Below are 18,382 nucleotides of genomic sequence, written 5' to 3' on the forward strand. Positions count from 1 at the left end.
AAAAAAAGAAGTAATAGATGGACTACTAACGGGTTTACATAGAAAGACTTGCTTGGGCCTAATGGGCTAGACCTATTGGGCCCATGCGTTAGTCATGGACCCTAGCGAACTTGAAGGCAAGTTCTTTAGGAGCCTAAGAATAACATGTGGTGTAAATTCAAGATAATGTAAGGATATAGTATTAATATGTATCTATTATAATTTTTTGATTTAATATATATTTTTCTTGGTTGTAGGAATCTTTTACATGGGTTGTTGTAGATGCAACGGAGGTCTGGTCTATATGGGAAAAGATTTGCAAGGATCGTCTCAAGGATCTAGTAGCGAATAAACGCAAGAAGGTTAAGATGGACTCAGACGCATGCACGTCGATCTCCTATTGATGAAAGGTAAGGCGTGACCTTGGACCAACTAATTGATAACATATAGTTCATGCTTGAGTAGTAGTCACACACACACACAAGGCCAAGCAGAACAACCTAACAGAGAAGGACAGTAATGTTGCAAAACATACTAAGGGTTCCTTGCCTTTCACCCTACACCAGAACAGGATGGTACGTGATTTTATTTTAATACTACAAAAATCATTCACTTTAATAATACAATTCTTTATGTTGTTAACGATTGCGATACTATGCAATGATGTGTTTTTTATTCTTACTCTTTTGTTATTATTATAGTTCGAGGAAAAGCAGCGTCAAGTGATGTTCTCTGACCTCTTCGAATGCATTCACAAACAATAGAAGGGTACTAGAGAATTTGTGGACAATAAGTCCAAGACTGTTTATGTAAGTAATACATGTGTTTATATATATATATATATATGTATATTGCTTATCGATTAAATAACTTGATAATTTTAATTGCTTTTCTATTTATAGTAATCATACGTTTCAGCTTTATTACATAACTACAGTAAGGAGCTGTCGACTCAACCGAAGTTTGATCCTGAGGCATGGATCAAGGCCATTGGAAGGCCCAATAATACTCGGACCCACATCTACGGATTTGGTACTAGAGTCCTCGTTTCAAGACTTCTAGCTCCATCCATGATGTTTGAGTCTGCTTGTGGTCTTGATGTTGCATGACCTCCTCTGCCCCCTACACTTGAGCTCGGAGGATATAGACAATTGGTTAATACTATTAGTACCTTGATAACGTCGATGGGTAAAATTAATAACTTATTGGAAGTCATTGCAGCAAGGTTATTACCTTTCAACGCCTCTAAGTTTTCCTCATCACAGTAATCAAGTCTGCCACATCCACCACAGTAATAGCAATAGTAGCCACCCTCATCCCCTCAGTGAGCTTTGTATTAGATACTTATTTGGATTATTATCAAATGTTTACATTGAATTTTTTTATTAATTATAATTTGTATTACATTTTTATATTTTTTATATGCATATATGTTTGCTATTATCAATAACAACATCATACAATAATTTCATTAGGAACAAGACAAAATTTAATATAAAAAAATCGGTTATACAATTATTACTGACGAAATTCATCCATTACTGAAGAAATTCATCAGTTACCACCGAAATTATTGATGGAATTCATCCTTTACTGATGGAGTTCATTCACAATATCAACAAAATACCTATTGATTTGAAGTCATTGCTGACGAATACTGCTAGTGATCTTTAAAGTCAACTCCATTGACTATCCATCTATAATTACCAACGGATCCTAATTTGCCAGTACTGTTATTGACAAAAATTATCGATGAAATTTTCCCATTATTGACGAGAAACCGACCAATGAATCTGAGCCTTTATAGACATAATTACCAACGAAATATTCGACCTGTAACTTACCGATGAAATATTTCATCACCAATGGATTTGCCATTACCAACCACAGTATTTTCAACTGAATATCAATGAAAATATTCGTTGGTTTTTCCGTTGATAATATAACATACTAACGGAATCTTAACTATTACTAGCGAAATTTTTCATCAATAGTGTCTTGTTTTTTTGTAGCATAATGAATGTTATTCCCAATACCAATTTTTATTTACTGTGTACATGGGAAATGACGTAGGAAAGTGGTTGTTCAAAATACATAATAAGGATCAATGACGTGAAAATTATTGTTGTCAGTGTGCCTTTTTTGTCTTTTTTCTCCTTTCACCTGTCACATGTCAAAGGCTAATTGGCTGGTTGAAACAAGTAATTAAGGTAAAAATGTTTGAAGAAATCAACCTAACAGGAAAACCCTAATTTTCTTATTTATGTTAAACCTTGTATGAAACCTAGAACCAGAACCTCGATTTGGAAAAGATTTGAATAAAGAAGGAGAAAGAGAAATCGATTTCAAAAAAAACAAAAGAGAAATTGACTTCGAAGGGAGATAGATAAATCAATTAAAAAATTAAATTTAATGTTTCAAAAATTAAAGGTAGGCCTCACTTCGAAACTAGTAATCCCAAAACACGAAGAGGAATCTCTTATTTTATTAAGGTACTATGAATTTTGGATTTTTATCTGTTTTGAAGATTAATGTGTTTAGAGTTTATATTTGTTATTTGTTTTCAAAATTGAGTGCCAAATACATTTTGGAGATTGTATAATCGGTTTTTAATTTCGACTTATGGTATGAAAAATTATTTTTTAAGCCTTGTATAATAGTAGCTTCTTTGTGCTTGCATATGCTTATTTGTTTTGACAAATAATGGCTTTTGTTGGTTGGACAAATAGTTTTTATTGGTTAGACCATTAAGTCTCTAAATTATATCAATCTTTTAATTAAGTTTTTATATTTTTATTGTGTCCAAATAAACTTTTTTCTTTTATTTATATCCAAATAAGATCCTATTCTTAAATTGTTTACCCAAAAAAACCTTTATCTCGTAAAGGAAATATAACAAATGTTAGTCTTAATACCAGTTGTCATTTATTGTGTACATGACAAATGACGTAAAAAAGTGGCTATTCAAAAGACATAACTAGGATCGGTGATGTGGAATTTGTTGCCGTTGGTGTGGCTTTTTTGTCTCTTTTCTCCTTTCACCTGTCACATGTCAAAGGCTAATTGGTTGGTTAAAACAAGCAATTAAGGTAAAAACGTTTGGAAAAATCAATTTAATAGGAAAACCCTAATTTTCTTATTTGTAATAAACCTCATATGAAACCTAAAACCAAAACCTCGATTTAGAAAAGATTCGAATAGAGAAAGAGAAAGAGAAATCAATTTCTTAAGAAAGAAAAATTGATTTTGAAAGGAGAAGGAGAAATCAACTTCGAAAGGAGAAAGATAACCAATTACAAAAAGTCAAATTTAGTGTTTCAAAGATTAAAGGTAGGCTTCACTTAGGAACTGATGATCCCAAAACAGGAAGAGAAATCTCTTGTTTGAGTAAGGTACGATGGATTTTAGATTTTTGTCTTTTTATTTGTTTTGAAGATTAATATGTTTAGGGTTTATATTTGTGATTTGTTTTCAAAATTGAGTGCCAAATATATGTTGGATATTGCATAATTGGTTTTTAATCTCGAGTTGTGGTATGAAAATTATTTTTTAGGCCTTGTATAGTAATAGCTTTTTTGTGTTTGCATGTGCTTATTGGTCCCTATAGCCAACATAAAATTGCATCTATTGGTTGTTTTGATAAATAATGGCTTTGGTTGGTTGGAAGAATGGTTTTTATTGGTTAGACCATTATGTTTGTATGTACTTTTGTTAATAGAAAATAGTATAGCTAGACCACTGATGTTGACAGAACACTTTAAAAAATGCAAATTTAATTCATATGCTATGCAATTTTGATGTTGATAAACCTGAGGTTATATATTCAATTGGAATTGTCCATGGTGGAAAATTTATATATTTTCTGAAAATGGACTATTTGAATGGCATGCATGTTAGATTTAAAATTGATCTTCATATGTTATTCTTTTTTTGACATAAAAGGTTTATTATAGAATTAAGGTATTTAAATGTGCCATTTATTTACCTTAGAATCCCTCAGATGGAGTTTTTCAACAATTTGATGGTGGTATATGATGATGAGAGTGACTTAAATTGAATTTGTATATTGACAAAATGGGCTTTTGTAGATTTATATTGTGACCAAGTAGTTGATGTGTCTGATATTATAGATGACACTCTTTTTCTCCTTTAATATGAAAATGTAAAAGGTAAGAATGATGTGGAAGGTAAGGACAATATTGGGGTTGATCACAATGAAAACAACAAAGTTGATGTCGATGAAGACATAGATGTCGTATATGGGCCCCAAGCCCATGAGACAATGAATAATCTTGATGTTGAAGTTGATGATGAAGATAATAATGTGGTGATAAGGAATGACTTGAAATCGAGACATACTTTATTAGTTGATGTTGAGTGTTTAAGTGAAAGTAAGGATACAAAAATCCAAGAAATTAAAAAAGTTTAAACAAAGAAGTTGTAAACAAAGTGATGACTTAGAAGACACAACTATTCTAGTTCCATCTAATGCTGTAAATGAAAATGCTATTGATATGGTAAATAAAGGTCATTGGAAGGTGAATATGGACACGCAAGTGATGATGAGTGTGATAGGGTGAGTATTGAAGAAGAGGATCAGGAAAATGAGAGTGAGTGCGTGAACTCTGATGATCTTAGATATTATTCCAATGATGTCCAATCTAATGATAAGATTCTTACAAGGAAGAAATGTTTGGGATCTAAGTGTGATCCTAACTGTGTCATTTCAATATAAGATCAATGTATGAGATTTAAGAATAACAAGCAATTTAAGAATATGCATTTGCAAAAGGTGTGCAACTAAGGTCTGTGACAAATAAATCACATAAAGTTAAAGTAAGTTGCAAAGAGGGTTGTGAAGGTTGTGTGCAAGCTGCGAGTCTAGATGTCACTGTTTTTGTATTAAGACATATCACCATGAGCTTAGGTGTATAAGGAGCAACAAGAATAAGTTGTTTTCGATATAATACATCTTTAAACATTTCGAGGATAAGATATTATCTTAACCAAGTTTGAAGATTAAGAATTTAAAGACATTATGCAACAAAACGTAAGGTGGCGTTTGGTATCTTACAAAGCAATGTGATTATAGGAAATGTGATTGCAGGTAATGTGATTGCAGGAAAAATAACATTACAGTATTTGGTATACAAGTAAAGTAATAATTAAAATGCAGGAAAGATAACATTACAGCATTTGGTTTACAAATACTTTATTGGGAATGTAATATTAATTTTCAGAATTACCCTTATTTATTAAAATGCAAGTTTAATATACTTGTATTTTTTTATTGTTAATTTTTATATAATATCAACTCTTAAAATATATTTTTAATGTCATATATTTTATTTTCAATTTTTATTACAATCTTATATATTTTATTTTCATTTATTTAATATAATTTTTTGTATTATATATTTTATTTTAATTTCTTTTACCTTATTATATAAATTTTTAATTTCTTATATTTTATTTTATTTTGATTTCTAATTCTTATATTATATATTTTATTTTAATTTTTTTATTAATTTTAACTTTACAAAATGTTTTTAACAAAGTAATAAAATTGAAAGGCAAATGTCTTTAATAACATTGCAGAATGCAATGTAATGTGATTGCATTGATTTTGGATTGGAATCACATTACATCCTTAAGTTGTAATGTGATTGCATTACAATCTTACATTGTAGTGGTTTGTTGCAAATAAACACTACAATATAATTTAATTTGACACATTATAAGAAATATACTCTCACTTTCCTCATACCAAACACTACCTAAAAAATATATACCACAGTGAGCATATATTAGAGGACTAGAAGGATTATGAGTCATGAGAAAGGAGTTAATTGCATATAGGAGAATGGTAGGTTGTGAGGTTATGCATTAAAGTTGATGCATGGTAATCTAGGGATCCCAATTAAAATTCAAGTGGACACAAAAAATGCAAAAGGTAGGTAGTGCTTTTGAGGTTTTATGTATGTTTCAAAGCTTATAATAAGGAAAGGTGGATTAAAAGTTGTAGGTCTATTGTATGAGTGGATGACTGCTTCCTTAAAGGTGTTTGCAAAATAGAGTTGTTGGTAAGGGTGAGTATTCAGTTAACTTGTTTAATTCAATCAAAAAATTCCAACTAATCGACCTCTTTTTGAATTTTAATCGTATGGACTGAATTCATCTTTTTATGACAAGTGACATTTTGATTAAGAAAAATAGTTAATCGTTAATTATAAAAGTCTATTTAAATCAAAATAAAAATGTAAAAACTTGATTGAACGTAATAAAAAATAAAACTTATTTAAATTTTTTAAGTAATTTTTTTAATATTATGCCAAATTTAATCTTTGCAAGCCTTTAAAATTGCACAATTATCAAGGAGGAGTAGATTTTTATGAGAAAACTTGTCTAAATACAAAAATATGTAATTAAAGAGAATTCAACCTAAACTTTGAAAATATTCTCATAATGTCAGCTTTGATTTAATATTGGATGTTTTTATAAATAAATTGAATTCAAATTTTATCCATATTATTTAAGTGAACATGGAATTTCTATAAAATAGTGTAAAAAAAAATTCAGAGTATACCAACCTACACCTTGTGTAAGAAGCAATACCACCCCTACCAACCAATATAAAAACATTATTTCTGGGTTTCTCTCACTGTCTTTACAGATTTACTCGCTTTGATCTCCACCATTTTCTATTTTCCGTCAACTTTTCTTTACAACGACCTCTTCCTTCTAGTTCTACATTTTCTTTTAGTAGCAATCATTACACTTTGCTTTCCTACAATGAATCTTGAGTCCACGAAGAATCTTACTGGTACTCTTTATTTTATTATTTACCTCTCTCATTTACTATTGTTTCAGATGATTTTGCTTTGTTTTAGAATTTTTTTAATACAATTTTCACTACCCTTTTCTTGATTTCCTCTACTCTTGCATGCATGAAAAGCATGCATCTCGGTTTTCATTATCTGAGCTGGTTTTCATGGGAGCTTGATTTTGGCGAATATGGGTCCTTGGAATTTAAGTCTGTAGTATGTTTTTGCTAAGGGAAATCAAAGTTGATTTGTTTCTGTTGATGCAACATTGTCATTTTGGATTTATTGGTGCACGACTGCTTTTCTTAGCTTCAAGCCTTCATTTAACTAAATTACTTTGTTGACTACATAATTGCTTCGTTGGTATTCATATTTGTAGTCTACGGATACCATGCTTACACTCACCCAAACTGTTTGAGCTTAATGTTCTTTCGTTTCCCTGGCCTGTTATTTATTTCCTCTGCTTCGTTTTTGTTTACCTTTTGCAGCATTCTTGACATTCGTTGGATTTCGTCGTATATTCTTCTTTAGAGCTCAACATGAGCATTTTAAACGTCGTAGATGTAAGTTGTGACAATGTGACCAAAGAGACGAATGCAGAGAGTGGGAGAAAGGACCTGGGTTCAGTTTTTGGACCACCCCAAATCATAGATAATGATCAAGTTGGAAGAGGTCGACATCGGAACTCGAACCTTCAATCTATGATACAAGAAGAAGAGGAGAACAGAGACGTAGAGGCTTGTAGAACTGGAAATAGTAACTCCAGTGTGCCATATCAAGGGGGTTCTACAGTTAATGAATTATGTCTTTCATCTTCGCCTGCTGCTTCCTGTGTTATACCAATTTGTCGGCAATTTTGGAGATCTGGGAACTATGAAGTGGGGGACAGGTCGAAGCTTAAAGCAGCAAAGCAAGGTAATTGGCTGCCACTTGCTTGTCTCAACATATTATATGCTCTGCAACATGTATGGGATGATGAAAACTGATAGAATAACTAAGAAACATAACCATCAGCATGCTTGTATGTACATGCTCTCACCAATATGATTGTTCCCTTATTTTGGTTGTTAAGAAACTTTATTTTATGATCTTGTTTGACAGATGGGAGAAATCAGTTTCGTGTACATCCAATGTTCCTTCATTCCAATGCCACCTCTCATAAATGGGTCTTTGGTGGTACGTTCGTTTGTAATATATGTTTTATTTGTTTTCTTTTTGTAATGTTATCCATAAAATATAATGCTAATATATGTTTTTTTGCCTCTGTCTCTATTCTTCCTTTATGTTTTGCCTTTTGTTGCTTACTTTGGCAGCCATAGCTGAGCTGCTTGATAATGCATTTGATGAGGTAAGTTCCCTTTGTATACTTTTTTATCAGAACTTGTTATAAAATTTTGATTTGGCAGAAGAGTCACAACCAGGTTGGATGATCAGGTTAAGAACATTGTACTATGAAACATAATTATTAGAGGATGTTGAGCTCTTCAAATTCAGCCTGAAGTTCTCGTATTCTATGCTGGCAAGGAGATTGATCATTGCTTAGTTGTCAACAATGTGCTCCTTTTATTATTTTCCTTTCTATTAAATTTTATTCTGAATTATGCATGCATACCAGTGACCTTACGTAATAAAGAGAAAACAAAATAAGAATCTCCAAGAGAACATGGCGTAAGAGCATTAAGGCTTCTCATTCTTGTTAATTGCACCTGTGTCCATGTGTATTACATCGGCTCTATGGTATAGGTACGAAATGGTGCTACTTTTGTTCATGTTGACAAAATCTCAAATCCTCGGGATGAGAGTCCAGCTTTGTTAATCCAAGGTACTTCTTCCACCCACTCTAAATAGTGTTGAGATTTTATTAGGAAATCTTAGTTGTGTTCTTCTGCTCCTTACAGTTTTCTCATTTCAATTTTCTGTTTTCCAAACTGAATTTTCAATAAAGATAATGGTGGTGGAATGGACCCAGAAGCTATAAGGCTTTGTATGAGCTTTGGATTTTCAGATAAGAAAATGAAACATGCTATTGGACAGTGTATGGTCTTTGCTTTGCAATTCTCTCTCTCTCCCCACCCCCCCCCCCCCCCNCCCCCCCCCCCCCTTTTCTTTTTTTTCTATTAATTGGTGGATTGTGGAATTTCAGATGGAAATGGTCTCAAGACTGGCTCTATGAGAGTGGGAGCAGATGTTATAGTCATCACTCGTCACATGAAAATGAGGTCTATTGTCTTTATTTTCAAAAGCTTCTAAAATATTTTATGCTTGACATCCTGCTTCAAGGAGGCAAAAGAGAGGGTAAAACTTAAAAGGATGGGGAAAAGGAAAGGGAAAATTGGTACCATCTTAATACAGAACCAGTCATCTTATGTTGAAATTTAACTTTGGGCTTTCATGAATGTCTCTATTGATTTCTTGCACTGATATTTACTTGGAATCCTAACCAGCAAATTCTGCTCCTTTATGGCTAATATTGCTTGGCATTGCACACAAGAACTTTCTGCTAATTATGAGTCCTTCTTTAATACCTAGTTTTTAACTGTGTATTTTTTTATTCAATACAAGTCTAAAGAAAATGATAAACTATCAGAGTCTGGTTTTGAATAGTGGGGGTCCAAGTACAACTAAATTTCTTATTGACTGGACAAAAGGTTAATATTTTTCATGTACATATGAAACACCTGCTCATGTGCTGTCTGAGTACTTATGATCCTTTGTTTATTGTTGGTATAAACTTGTGCAGTACTATGACTCAAAGTGTTGGACTCCTCTCTTATACATTTCTGAGACAAATGGGTTATGACAGGATAGTTATACCAATGGTAAGTTATCATTTATGCAGCTAATTTCTATGGATATTTGGTGGTCTATCTCCTTCATCTGCAAACTGCACATTGGTAATCAATTCACAAAACTCATGTCCCTGTTAATTATTATTTAGTTAAACACAGGCAAGAAGTCAAGGTTATCCACTTGAGAATTGTCTCCCTGGAGAATAGAAAACTGGCCAAGCTGATAAGTCAAACTTATTTTCTGCATCAAAATTTGTTTTATGTATAGAAATGTTACTTTCTATCAGATAAATATGCACATATCCTGGCTAACAAAAGAAAATGGAGGACTAGATTTGGAGGTCATTAACTTGTTGGAAGCACTAAAGTCACCTTCCTTTTTGTTGATATTTTTGAGAAAATTAAAAGTAATGCTTCACTTCTACCTTGGTTTCCTTAAGAGTAATTTGAGACCTTGAAGCTATTGTACTCGAATATGGTCATTTCCTGCCTTCAAACTCACTGTTAAATCTTTCTCACTACACAGGTGGATTACGAGTATAACTCATCAACTAAAGCATTTGGGCCCATACCTGAACATGCCAAAGAACACTTTGCTTCAAACCTCTCAACGTTGTTGATGTGGTCTCCTTATTCAACGGAAGAGGAACTTCTGAATCAAGTAAGCTTAATTAGGAAATTTTCACTTTTGCTTGATTAGAATCATATATTTGTGCAATCTTTAGAAGAGTTTCCCTTTTACAATCAGATGTTTGTGCAATGACAAATGGTATTAAAATTTCTCTTCACTTTTGCTTAGTTATAGACTTGCTGTGTGAAAACCAAAAAGAACAAAAAAACAGGAACTATCTTGATTTGGTTTAGCTGTAGAACAACCACAACACTAAAAAAAATATATAGATTCTTTTAAATGTCTTGTTGGGCCTTTATACCCATAGTACAGATTGCTGGCTTCAGAGGTGATGGTGGCTGTGCAGTTGAATCGCTGGTGATGAAGGTGATCCTTTACTGGCACTGGTTTGTCATAATTTGGATGGCTGTGTACAAAATGGTATCCTTAATTTGTCAACTGAGTGTTATCACTGCACAAAGTTATGAAGATTGAATAATTGGTTCATTTAATACAGTCGACAAAGGAGCATAGGTTCCTTACTTTTGCCTTGTGGGATTTTGATAAAAGATGTTGTGTATCTGAGGCTTGAAGGGTGCGGTTTTCTTGTGGTTCTTGTTGCAGATGTCATGACTTTCCCACTTTTCTAAAGCTTTATGTTCCATCATGTTTTTCATTTCCCTTGTTTTGGATGATGATGTTAACTCAGTTCTCAGTTTGATGATGTAGGCCATCATGGAACAAAAATTGTTATCTACAATCTTTGGTTAAACAATGATGGGGATATGGAGCTAGATTTTGATTCTGATCCCAAGGTTTCCTTCACCCCTTTGCCTTTATTTCCTTCTGAAGTAGCAATTGCAATAATGTTTTGATGGTTTAGCACTGTGTGATCGATTGTTGCAGGATATTCGTATCCATGGGCACCCAAAAATATGTCCGGGAGGTGACAGCACAAAACAAAGCTTTGATCAGCACGTAGCCAACAGATACCACTATTCACTTCGTGTACGTTTAAGATTTACATCTTGATCTTGACAACAAATTTACTTTTACTTACTCCTTCAAGCTTTACAGGCATACTTATCGATCCTATATCTGCGGCTACCATCGCGCTTCAATGTTATACTACGTGGACAATTTGTCAAGCACCATAATATTGCTGATGATCTCATATATCGTGAGTTCATAGTATATAAGCCTCAGACTGGTAACACTGAGGTTCGTGCTAGATTCTCTACTTGTGCTCTGTCTGTGCAGAATATTGTGCGTTATTGTGTGCTTGCATGTATTGAAGCCATCGATGGCTGCCTGTGGCTGATGGTTGCATTTTTCAGGCTGTAGTTGTTACTACCATAGGTTTTGTGAAGGAAGCTCCTAGCGTAAACATTCATGGTTACTGCATCTACCACAAGAACCGCCTTATATTGGTAAAACCTTTCATCATTTTGTTGCAGCCTTAAACTCATTTGATATGTTTAGCTTGTGTGTCCCTTTTTTTTTTTTGTCCCTTTTCTTGGATTTGCTTGATTGAATTGTATATCGGACAGTGACACAGATCCAAACACCACTAACCAAATAATTTTTCAAATTTAAATCATGTGAGCTTTAAACGTTGAAATTCAAGTTACCAATAATAATTGATTTAAATTTTTATAACTTTTCTCAATCACGCACATCAAATGTGAAATGAGATATTACAGTTCTATCCATTCAAATCTTTAATATTCTTAGAAAGGTCACATATTATAATTATAATCAAGACTTGCTTTATAGGATCAAGATCGCACAGCAAATTATAGAAGTTTACGTTGGATTGGTACATGATCAGATTCTAATTGTAATAACCTAGATTCAAGCACCGTTAACCTAACAAGTTTTCAAACTTAAATCATGTGACCTTTAAGATTTAAAACTCCAAGTTACTAGTAATGATTGTCTTGGATCTTTATAAACTTTTTTGCTTTTGAAATTTCATGGTATATTGAAAGTTGAGGTAAGTAAAAACGTTACCCCTGGGAAAGAACAAAGTGATTCATGTCTAAATGCTATCTTGGATCTTTATATGACTTTTAACAATCACGCACATTCGATATGAAATGAGGTATTATGATCTTATTTATCTTATCTTTTCAAATTTTTTATATTTTCATCAAGATCATACATTATAATAACAATTTATGTACACTCTATAGGACCGAGACTTCACCAGCAAATTGTGAAAGTCCACATTGGGCTAATACATGCGATCAAATATCAATTATAACAATCCAAACTGAAGCACCATTAGCCCAACGATAATTAAGATCTTAAACTCCAAGTTACTAGTAATGATTGTTTTAAATCTTTATATTATTTTTAGTAATTATATTCATATCATATGTGATATAAGATATCACAATTTCAACTACTCAATTCTATAACACCTCAAATCCACGTTGAAAATTTTTAAAAACCTACTATAGTATATATGTAGAGATTTAAACTTTTACTTTCGAGATGTTTTTCGTGAATAAAATCGTAAAACCTTTCAATTTGAAGGGAGACTGTAAAGTCTCGTCAACTAAGTTTTCTTGGTGACGTAATTCTCTAATTAAGCTTTAACTAGATTATTAATATATATGCACATCATATTAGTTGCATATGCACATCATATTAGTTGCTTCATCCTTTTCTTGGTCTTCTCATATCTTCAATTTGTCCATGCAGCCATTTTGGCATGGACGTAAAACTACAACAGGCAGTCGGGGAAGAGGTGTTGTGGGTGAGAGCTGCTCATGTGCTTAGTCTCAATTGTTCAAGGGGTTTCATTTAAATCAAATCAAATTGTTGTGAGCAGCTGATGATTTGTTTATGGGTGTTGCAGGTGTTCTTGAAGCAAATTTTATTGAGCCAACTCACAATAAGCAAGATTTTGAGAAAACCTCCCTCTCTCGAAAGCTTCATGACCGCTTAAAGCTAATGACACAGGAGTATTGGTGAGTACATTGGGTATCATTGGAACTTTTTAATAAGTCAAAAAGGTGAAAGAAATTCAAATATACTCAGCATTGAACTGCCCCTTACCTCCACCATTATTGAACACCCAAGGAAAATTGTTATTTGGTTTTTGATTTAAGGCATTTGCTCCAATATATAAGGTGAACTTATTTAAATCATTAAGGGTTGGATTGAAGGCAATTCCTTTAATATCATAATTTTTGTAACTTTCAAGATATCATAATCAACCGGAAGTCCTTTATAAACTTTTCTTTTAATTTAAATTCACCTGGATTTGAATTCATTCGGCTCTAATGAAAAATGTCACCTCAAATGTGTCTGGATCTCTTATGTTCTGGTGAACTAACGTGTCAATGGCACTTTTGTATCTTGGCAGGCGTTTGCACTGTGAACTGATTGGTTATAAACCAGGGAGAAAAACTAAAGTAACATTGTCTTCTCGGGCATACTTGCCAGATTTTGTGGTCCCAAAAAGGAAGAGATCTGCTTTAAACCAAACCAGGTCCCAACAAGGTGCTTAACCTATCAAAAATTATCAACAAAGATGCAAATGCTTGAATTTTTTGTTGCTGGCACCAATAAGTTGATGTGGATGACTTGTTGGCATATCTTACAAGTTCCTATTTATCTTAAACAGGTTCAAATATGAAGAATAAGGAGCTTAATCCCCCAGAAACTGATATTGTCCACCATGGAGAATTGCAGGTTTATAGAAATATCTCTTTCTTAAAGTTCAGTTGTGGTGAAAATATCATCAAGCTTATATTATGAGATTAGAATAGGTTAACTGATATAGAATGTCTATCTGGCTGCTTTCATTGTAACTTCTTTTCTACAACTGTTTTATTAATTTTACCGAGTCATCCCTGTGTAACTTAATTTCAACTATTTATGGAAGTAAAAACCATATCCGTCGACGATGATGTTTGAACTTGTCTTCATAAGTGTTAGCCTCCAAGGATCAGTCTGAGTACCTAGGAACATGATGGGATAGCAGTTTCTACTGTTTACCATTTTAGTGTGTTGTCTACACTCTTCAGCAGCCCATCTTTTTCTTCATTGTGAGTGGTGGAAAAGGGGCTTATGAACATATCATATCATTGTTCTGCGGAATGATGTTCACACTGGGTTAATTGGAAGTTCTCAGGTAAAACTGTTTGCTGTGCATAAATGATTCATGATCTAGCAGACATCTTTTCTGCTGCTTTACTTATATTTACTTGAACATGGATCTTATTACTGTTCTCTCCACCCATTATTTCATATTCAGTTGATTTACTGGATGAGGGATCATTATTACCATTCCTCGTCATATTGTGTTGACAGCCTGAAAAAAGAATCAAGAATGAAGTGGAACATTCAGAGAAAATAATTTTGATGCAAAGAAACAAAAGGCTGCGGTCACAGTGAGTAGAACACTTCAACAATTTATTGTTATTTTCCTAGAGATGGTATTAGGTTGGGTGGGAAGCTTTTGAAAATGAAGATAGATAGTTTATGCTTAGACAACCTAGAGCCTGGCCTGACTTGCATCCCAACTGCCTGCCAATACTTTCACAAAATAACTAGTATACATCATCTTAGCTGATTTCTTGCGTGATTTGCAGGCTATTGGAATTAGAGAAGAGGGAAAAAGAACTTAACATGAAGGTAAAAAAGCAATCTGATTGATGCATTGGTAAACCAGTTGGAAAGACTTTTCATTTGGTCAACTTTTGGCACACCTTAACTTCAAGTTATATACATCTGCTCACACAAGAAAAATATATGCACTGCGCAGCCTTGATTTGGCTTCACTTTCATTATCTCATCCTCGTTTGCAATTGTTGCAGGTGCAGCAACTTCAAAGTGAATTACAGGATGCCCAGCATGAGTATAAAATGCTGGAGTCAAAATTACTCGACATGTCTTCGAAGGATAAGCCTGTAAAGGGGTAGATTTGGGGAAAAAAATCTCCCATCTGTGATGAATATTTGACTGTGATCTTCTTACTTCACCTAGCATGCAGCCCTCCACCTGCATGCTCAGACCATTCAACCCTGGTTTTCTTCAATTGAAACCAGGACTCTCTTGTCTTTGGAAACAAAATTTCAAAAACTTCTTTAGCTGAGAAGAGGGCGAACCTTTCCCCTCATGGCTTAACTTAGTTTGGAGGACAAAGGTATAAGTAGAGAGACTAGACACAAGACTTGATATGCTCTGATTTTGCATCAAGAACTGCCAAACTTGTCTCTCTGATGTTTATGCTACAGCTGCAACCGATATACAATTATGTGCCCTTATTTGCAGCCCTTTAACTGTCTGCTCGAAAGATGACAATGCACGTTTTCTCGAAAAGGTAAATGGTCTATTCTACAGCATAGAACATCCTTGAAATCTAGATCATTTCAGCAAGTCAGGGGAAGGTGAGAGTGTCAGTTAGAGAAGATATTTCTAGGAGCCCAGCATTTCAGATCTCAAGAGCTCCAAGATATCATAAATCTCAGCTGATTCTGAGTGTGTTCCATCTTCCGAATAAAAAGAATGTACATGGTTTCTCACCTCAACCCAACTGCAGCCACCACTCTTTTTCAATCCCTTCTCCCTCATTAACTTCCTAATATTTGAAACATCAATCCATCTCCCAGCTGAAGCATATATGTTAGACAACAAGACAAATCCAGCGGAGCTTTTCTCTGCTAGTTCACCAAGTTTCCTAGCTGTTCTCTCTGCTATCTCCTCATTTTTGTATGTCTTACAACCACTTAGTAGAGCTGCTAATGCATTGGCTTCAGGTTGAAATGGCAAGGAATTAATGAAAGCTTCAGCTTCGTATAGGCGTCCAGATCGAGACAGCATATCCACCATGCACGTGTAGTGTCTTCCCTTTGGCCTTATACCATATACTCTCTCCATTTCTTCAAAGAACTGGAGCCCTTTATCAACTAACCCGGAGTGAGAACATGCAAATAGAACTGATAAAAGCATGAGCTCATTAGGAGCAACAGAGGAAGTTCTTCTCATTTCTTCAAACAAAGCAAGAGATTCTTCCACAAAACCACTTTCTGCAAGTCCTTGAATCATCACAGTCCATGAGATTTCGTTTCTCTCCGGCATTCTATCAAAGACCTGCTTGGAGCTCGCAATATCTCCCGATTTTGCATACATGTCAGTTAAGGCAGTGCCCAAGAAAACATCATTTTGGAACCCAAGTTTTACAATCTTTCCATGGAGATCCTTGCCTTTCTCCAACGAGGCCACGCTTGCACAGCCACAAAGCACACTCGAGAAAGTGGGCTTGGTTGGAATTTCCCCTGTCAAAAGCATCTCATTAAAAACTTCAAACACCTTATCAAATTGCTTATATTCCAAATAGCCACCAATTATAGCACCCCAAGAGACATTATTTCGAGTAGGCATGTGATCAAACAAATTCTTGGCTTCATCCATTTGTCTATTTACACTGTACCCACCAACCATAGAATTCCATAAAACCACATTCTTCTTTTCAATTGAGTCAAAAACCAAGCGTCCATCTTCAGTCTCCCCACATTTACAGTACATGTCAACAAGAGAGCTACTAATGAAAACATCTCCCTCAATCCCAATTTTCTTAACATGTGCATGGATGTTCCTCCCTGCTCGTAAAAGCTCAAGGCTAGCCAATGCACTGAGAATACTAGAGAAACAAGAGATAGTTGGCTTGAGGCCTAGTTGAACCATTTGTCGAAAGAGGTTCAAAGCCTCTCGATGGTCACCACTCTGACTATACCTAGCAATAATTGCACTCCAAGAAACTTCATTTCTTTCCGGCATCTCATCAAAAATCCTCCTTGCCTCTCCCAAGTCCCCCAGCTCCACATACATATCTAGTATTGCTGTCCACGAAACAACATCTCTAGTTTCCATGCGATCAAACAGCCTCCTCGCCAAATCAAATTCACCCATTCTTAGACACAACGTTATCAAAGAGTTACAGACCGATACATTATCCTCAAACCCGGTTTTAACTATCAATCCTACAACACTCATTCCCAACTCGAAGTCACCTGTCTCTATGCACGCGCTAACTACAGAAGTAAAAGTAACTTGATTTGGCTTAACCCCAGATTCAAGCAACCTTACGAAAAGCTTCAGACCATGAAAACTGAACCCGTTTCGCACGAACCCACTGATTCCCGCGGTCCACGAGACTACATTCTTAAATGGGTTCCTTTCAAAATACCACATTGATTCTTGCACTCTTCCATGTTTCATTAAACCTGAAATCAACGTCGTCCAGGAAACCTCGTTTCTCTCAGGCATTTCATCGAACAGTTTTCGAGCTTCGCCTAAATTTCCCCACTGAACATTGGCATTTATCAAACAATTTCGGACAACTAAATCAAACCCATCAAGCTCCTTCACAATCTGATTAGCTTCGGGTAATTTCCTAAAATTAAGGTACATTATTAATAGCTTGATAGCTATAAATCTCTCAGAAAAAACACCCTTTTTAAATAAAAGGCTATGGAGGAGAGTTCCTCCTGAGACTAAGCCTTTGTCTGAGAAATTTTTCAATAAAGAAGCACATTTATGAACATAAGAGTTGAAGTTTTTTCTTGGATCAGTTAAGAAAAGGGCTTTCAAAGCAGAGTTCATGCTACGAAAATGGGATTGGAAAAATTGTGTTTGATAAAATTTGGTGGGTATTTATAGGGAAGATGGTTCAATGTGGCGGGAAAATTGGAGGAAACGACATGAATTTTGGGGTAAATTATAACACTTCATTAAAAAGAAAGTAGAATGTTGTGGCATACATATTTTATTTCTTTAAATTCTTCTTAAAGTTTTATTAATTAATAGGTTATGTATACTATATGTTGTACTTATATGAAGAAAAATTATCAAAATCTAGTAAATAAATAAAAAAAATACAATTTAAATTAAAAAAATACAAGTAATAAGCATAACCTAATNTTAAGAATAAAAGATATATATATATATATATATATATACACATATATATTTGCATGCATCATGTGGTCCTATGATTGAAAAGTGGAGCTAATAATCATATTGGTTATAAAAATAACCACATCTATTCAAGAAAAGAATTGCTTGGATTTTCACTTTTATTTCAAGATTGAATGCTTTCCAAAAGTTGTATGAATTATATATGACATTAGATAATACATTTTTTAAAAGGAGAATTTTGATAT

The 18,382-nt window shown here is 34.0% G+C and overlaps 2 protein-coding genes and 1 long non-coding RNA gene across 3 annotated transcripts; 2 read left to right on the forward strand and 1 right to left on the reverse strand.

The window, feature by feature from the left end:
- On the forward strand, nucleotides 247–1,318 carry LOC108661506. The gene is made up of 4 exons (XR_001927310.1): nucleotides 247–389; nucleotides 448–554; nucleotides 681–788; nucleotides 917–1,318. It is a non-coding gene; the product is annotated as an uncharacterized LOC108661506 (long non-coding RNA).
- Nucleotides 7,343–15,139, forward strand: LOC18600806 (protein MICRORCHIDIA 6). Its single transcript, XM_018118947.1, has 17 exons — nucleotides 7,343–7,718; nucleotides 7,905–7,979; nucleotides 8,117–8,151; nucleotides 8,547–8,625; nucleotides 8,749–8,838; nucleotides 8,947–9,022; nucleotides 9,544–9,622; nucleotides 10,119–10,253; nucleotides 10,919–11,017; nucleotides 11,109–11,210; nucleotides 11,280–11,423; nucleotides 11,540–11,632; nucleotides 12,912–12,966; nucleotides 13,069–13,180; nucleotides 13,579–13,715; nucleotides 13,840–13,907; nucleotides 15,035–15,139. The coding sequence occupies exons 1-17, from the start codon at nucleotides 7,343–7,345 to the stop codon at nucleotides 15,137–15,139; spliced, it is 1,860 nt and encodes a 619-aa protein (XP_017974436.1).
- On the reverse strand, nucleotides 14,870–17,930 carry LOC18600807 (pentatricopeptide repeat-containing protein At2g13600). Its single transcript, XM_007031481.2, has one exon. It carries the CDS (start codon nucleotides 17,820–17,822, stop codon nucleotides 15,636–15,638), a length of 2,187 nt encoding a protein of 728 aa, XP_007031543.2. The 5' UTR covers nucleotides 17,823–17,930; the 3' UTR covers nucleotides 14,870–15,635.

The sequence above is a fragment of the Theobroma cacao genome, chromosome 4 (genome assembly GCF_000208745.1).
Source record: "Theobroma cacao cultivar B97-61/B2 chromosome 4, Criollo_cocoa_genome_V2, whole genome shotgun sequence".
Lineage (NCBI taxonomy): Eukaryota > Viridiplantae > Streptophyta > Magnoliopsida > Malvales > Malvaceae > Theobroma > Theobroma cacao.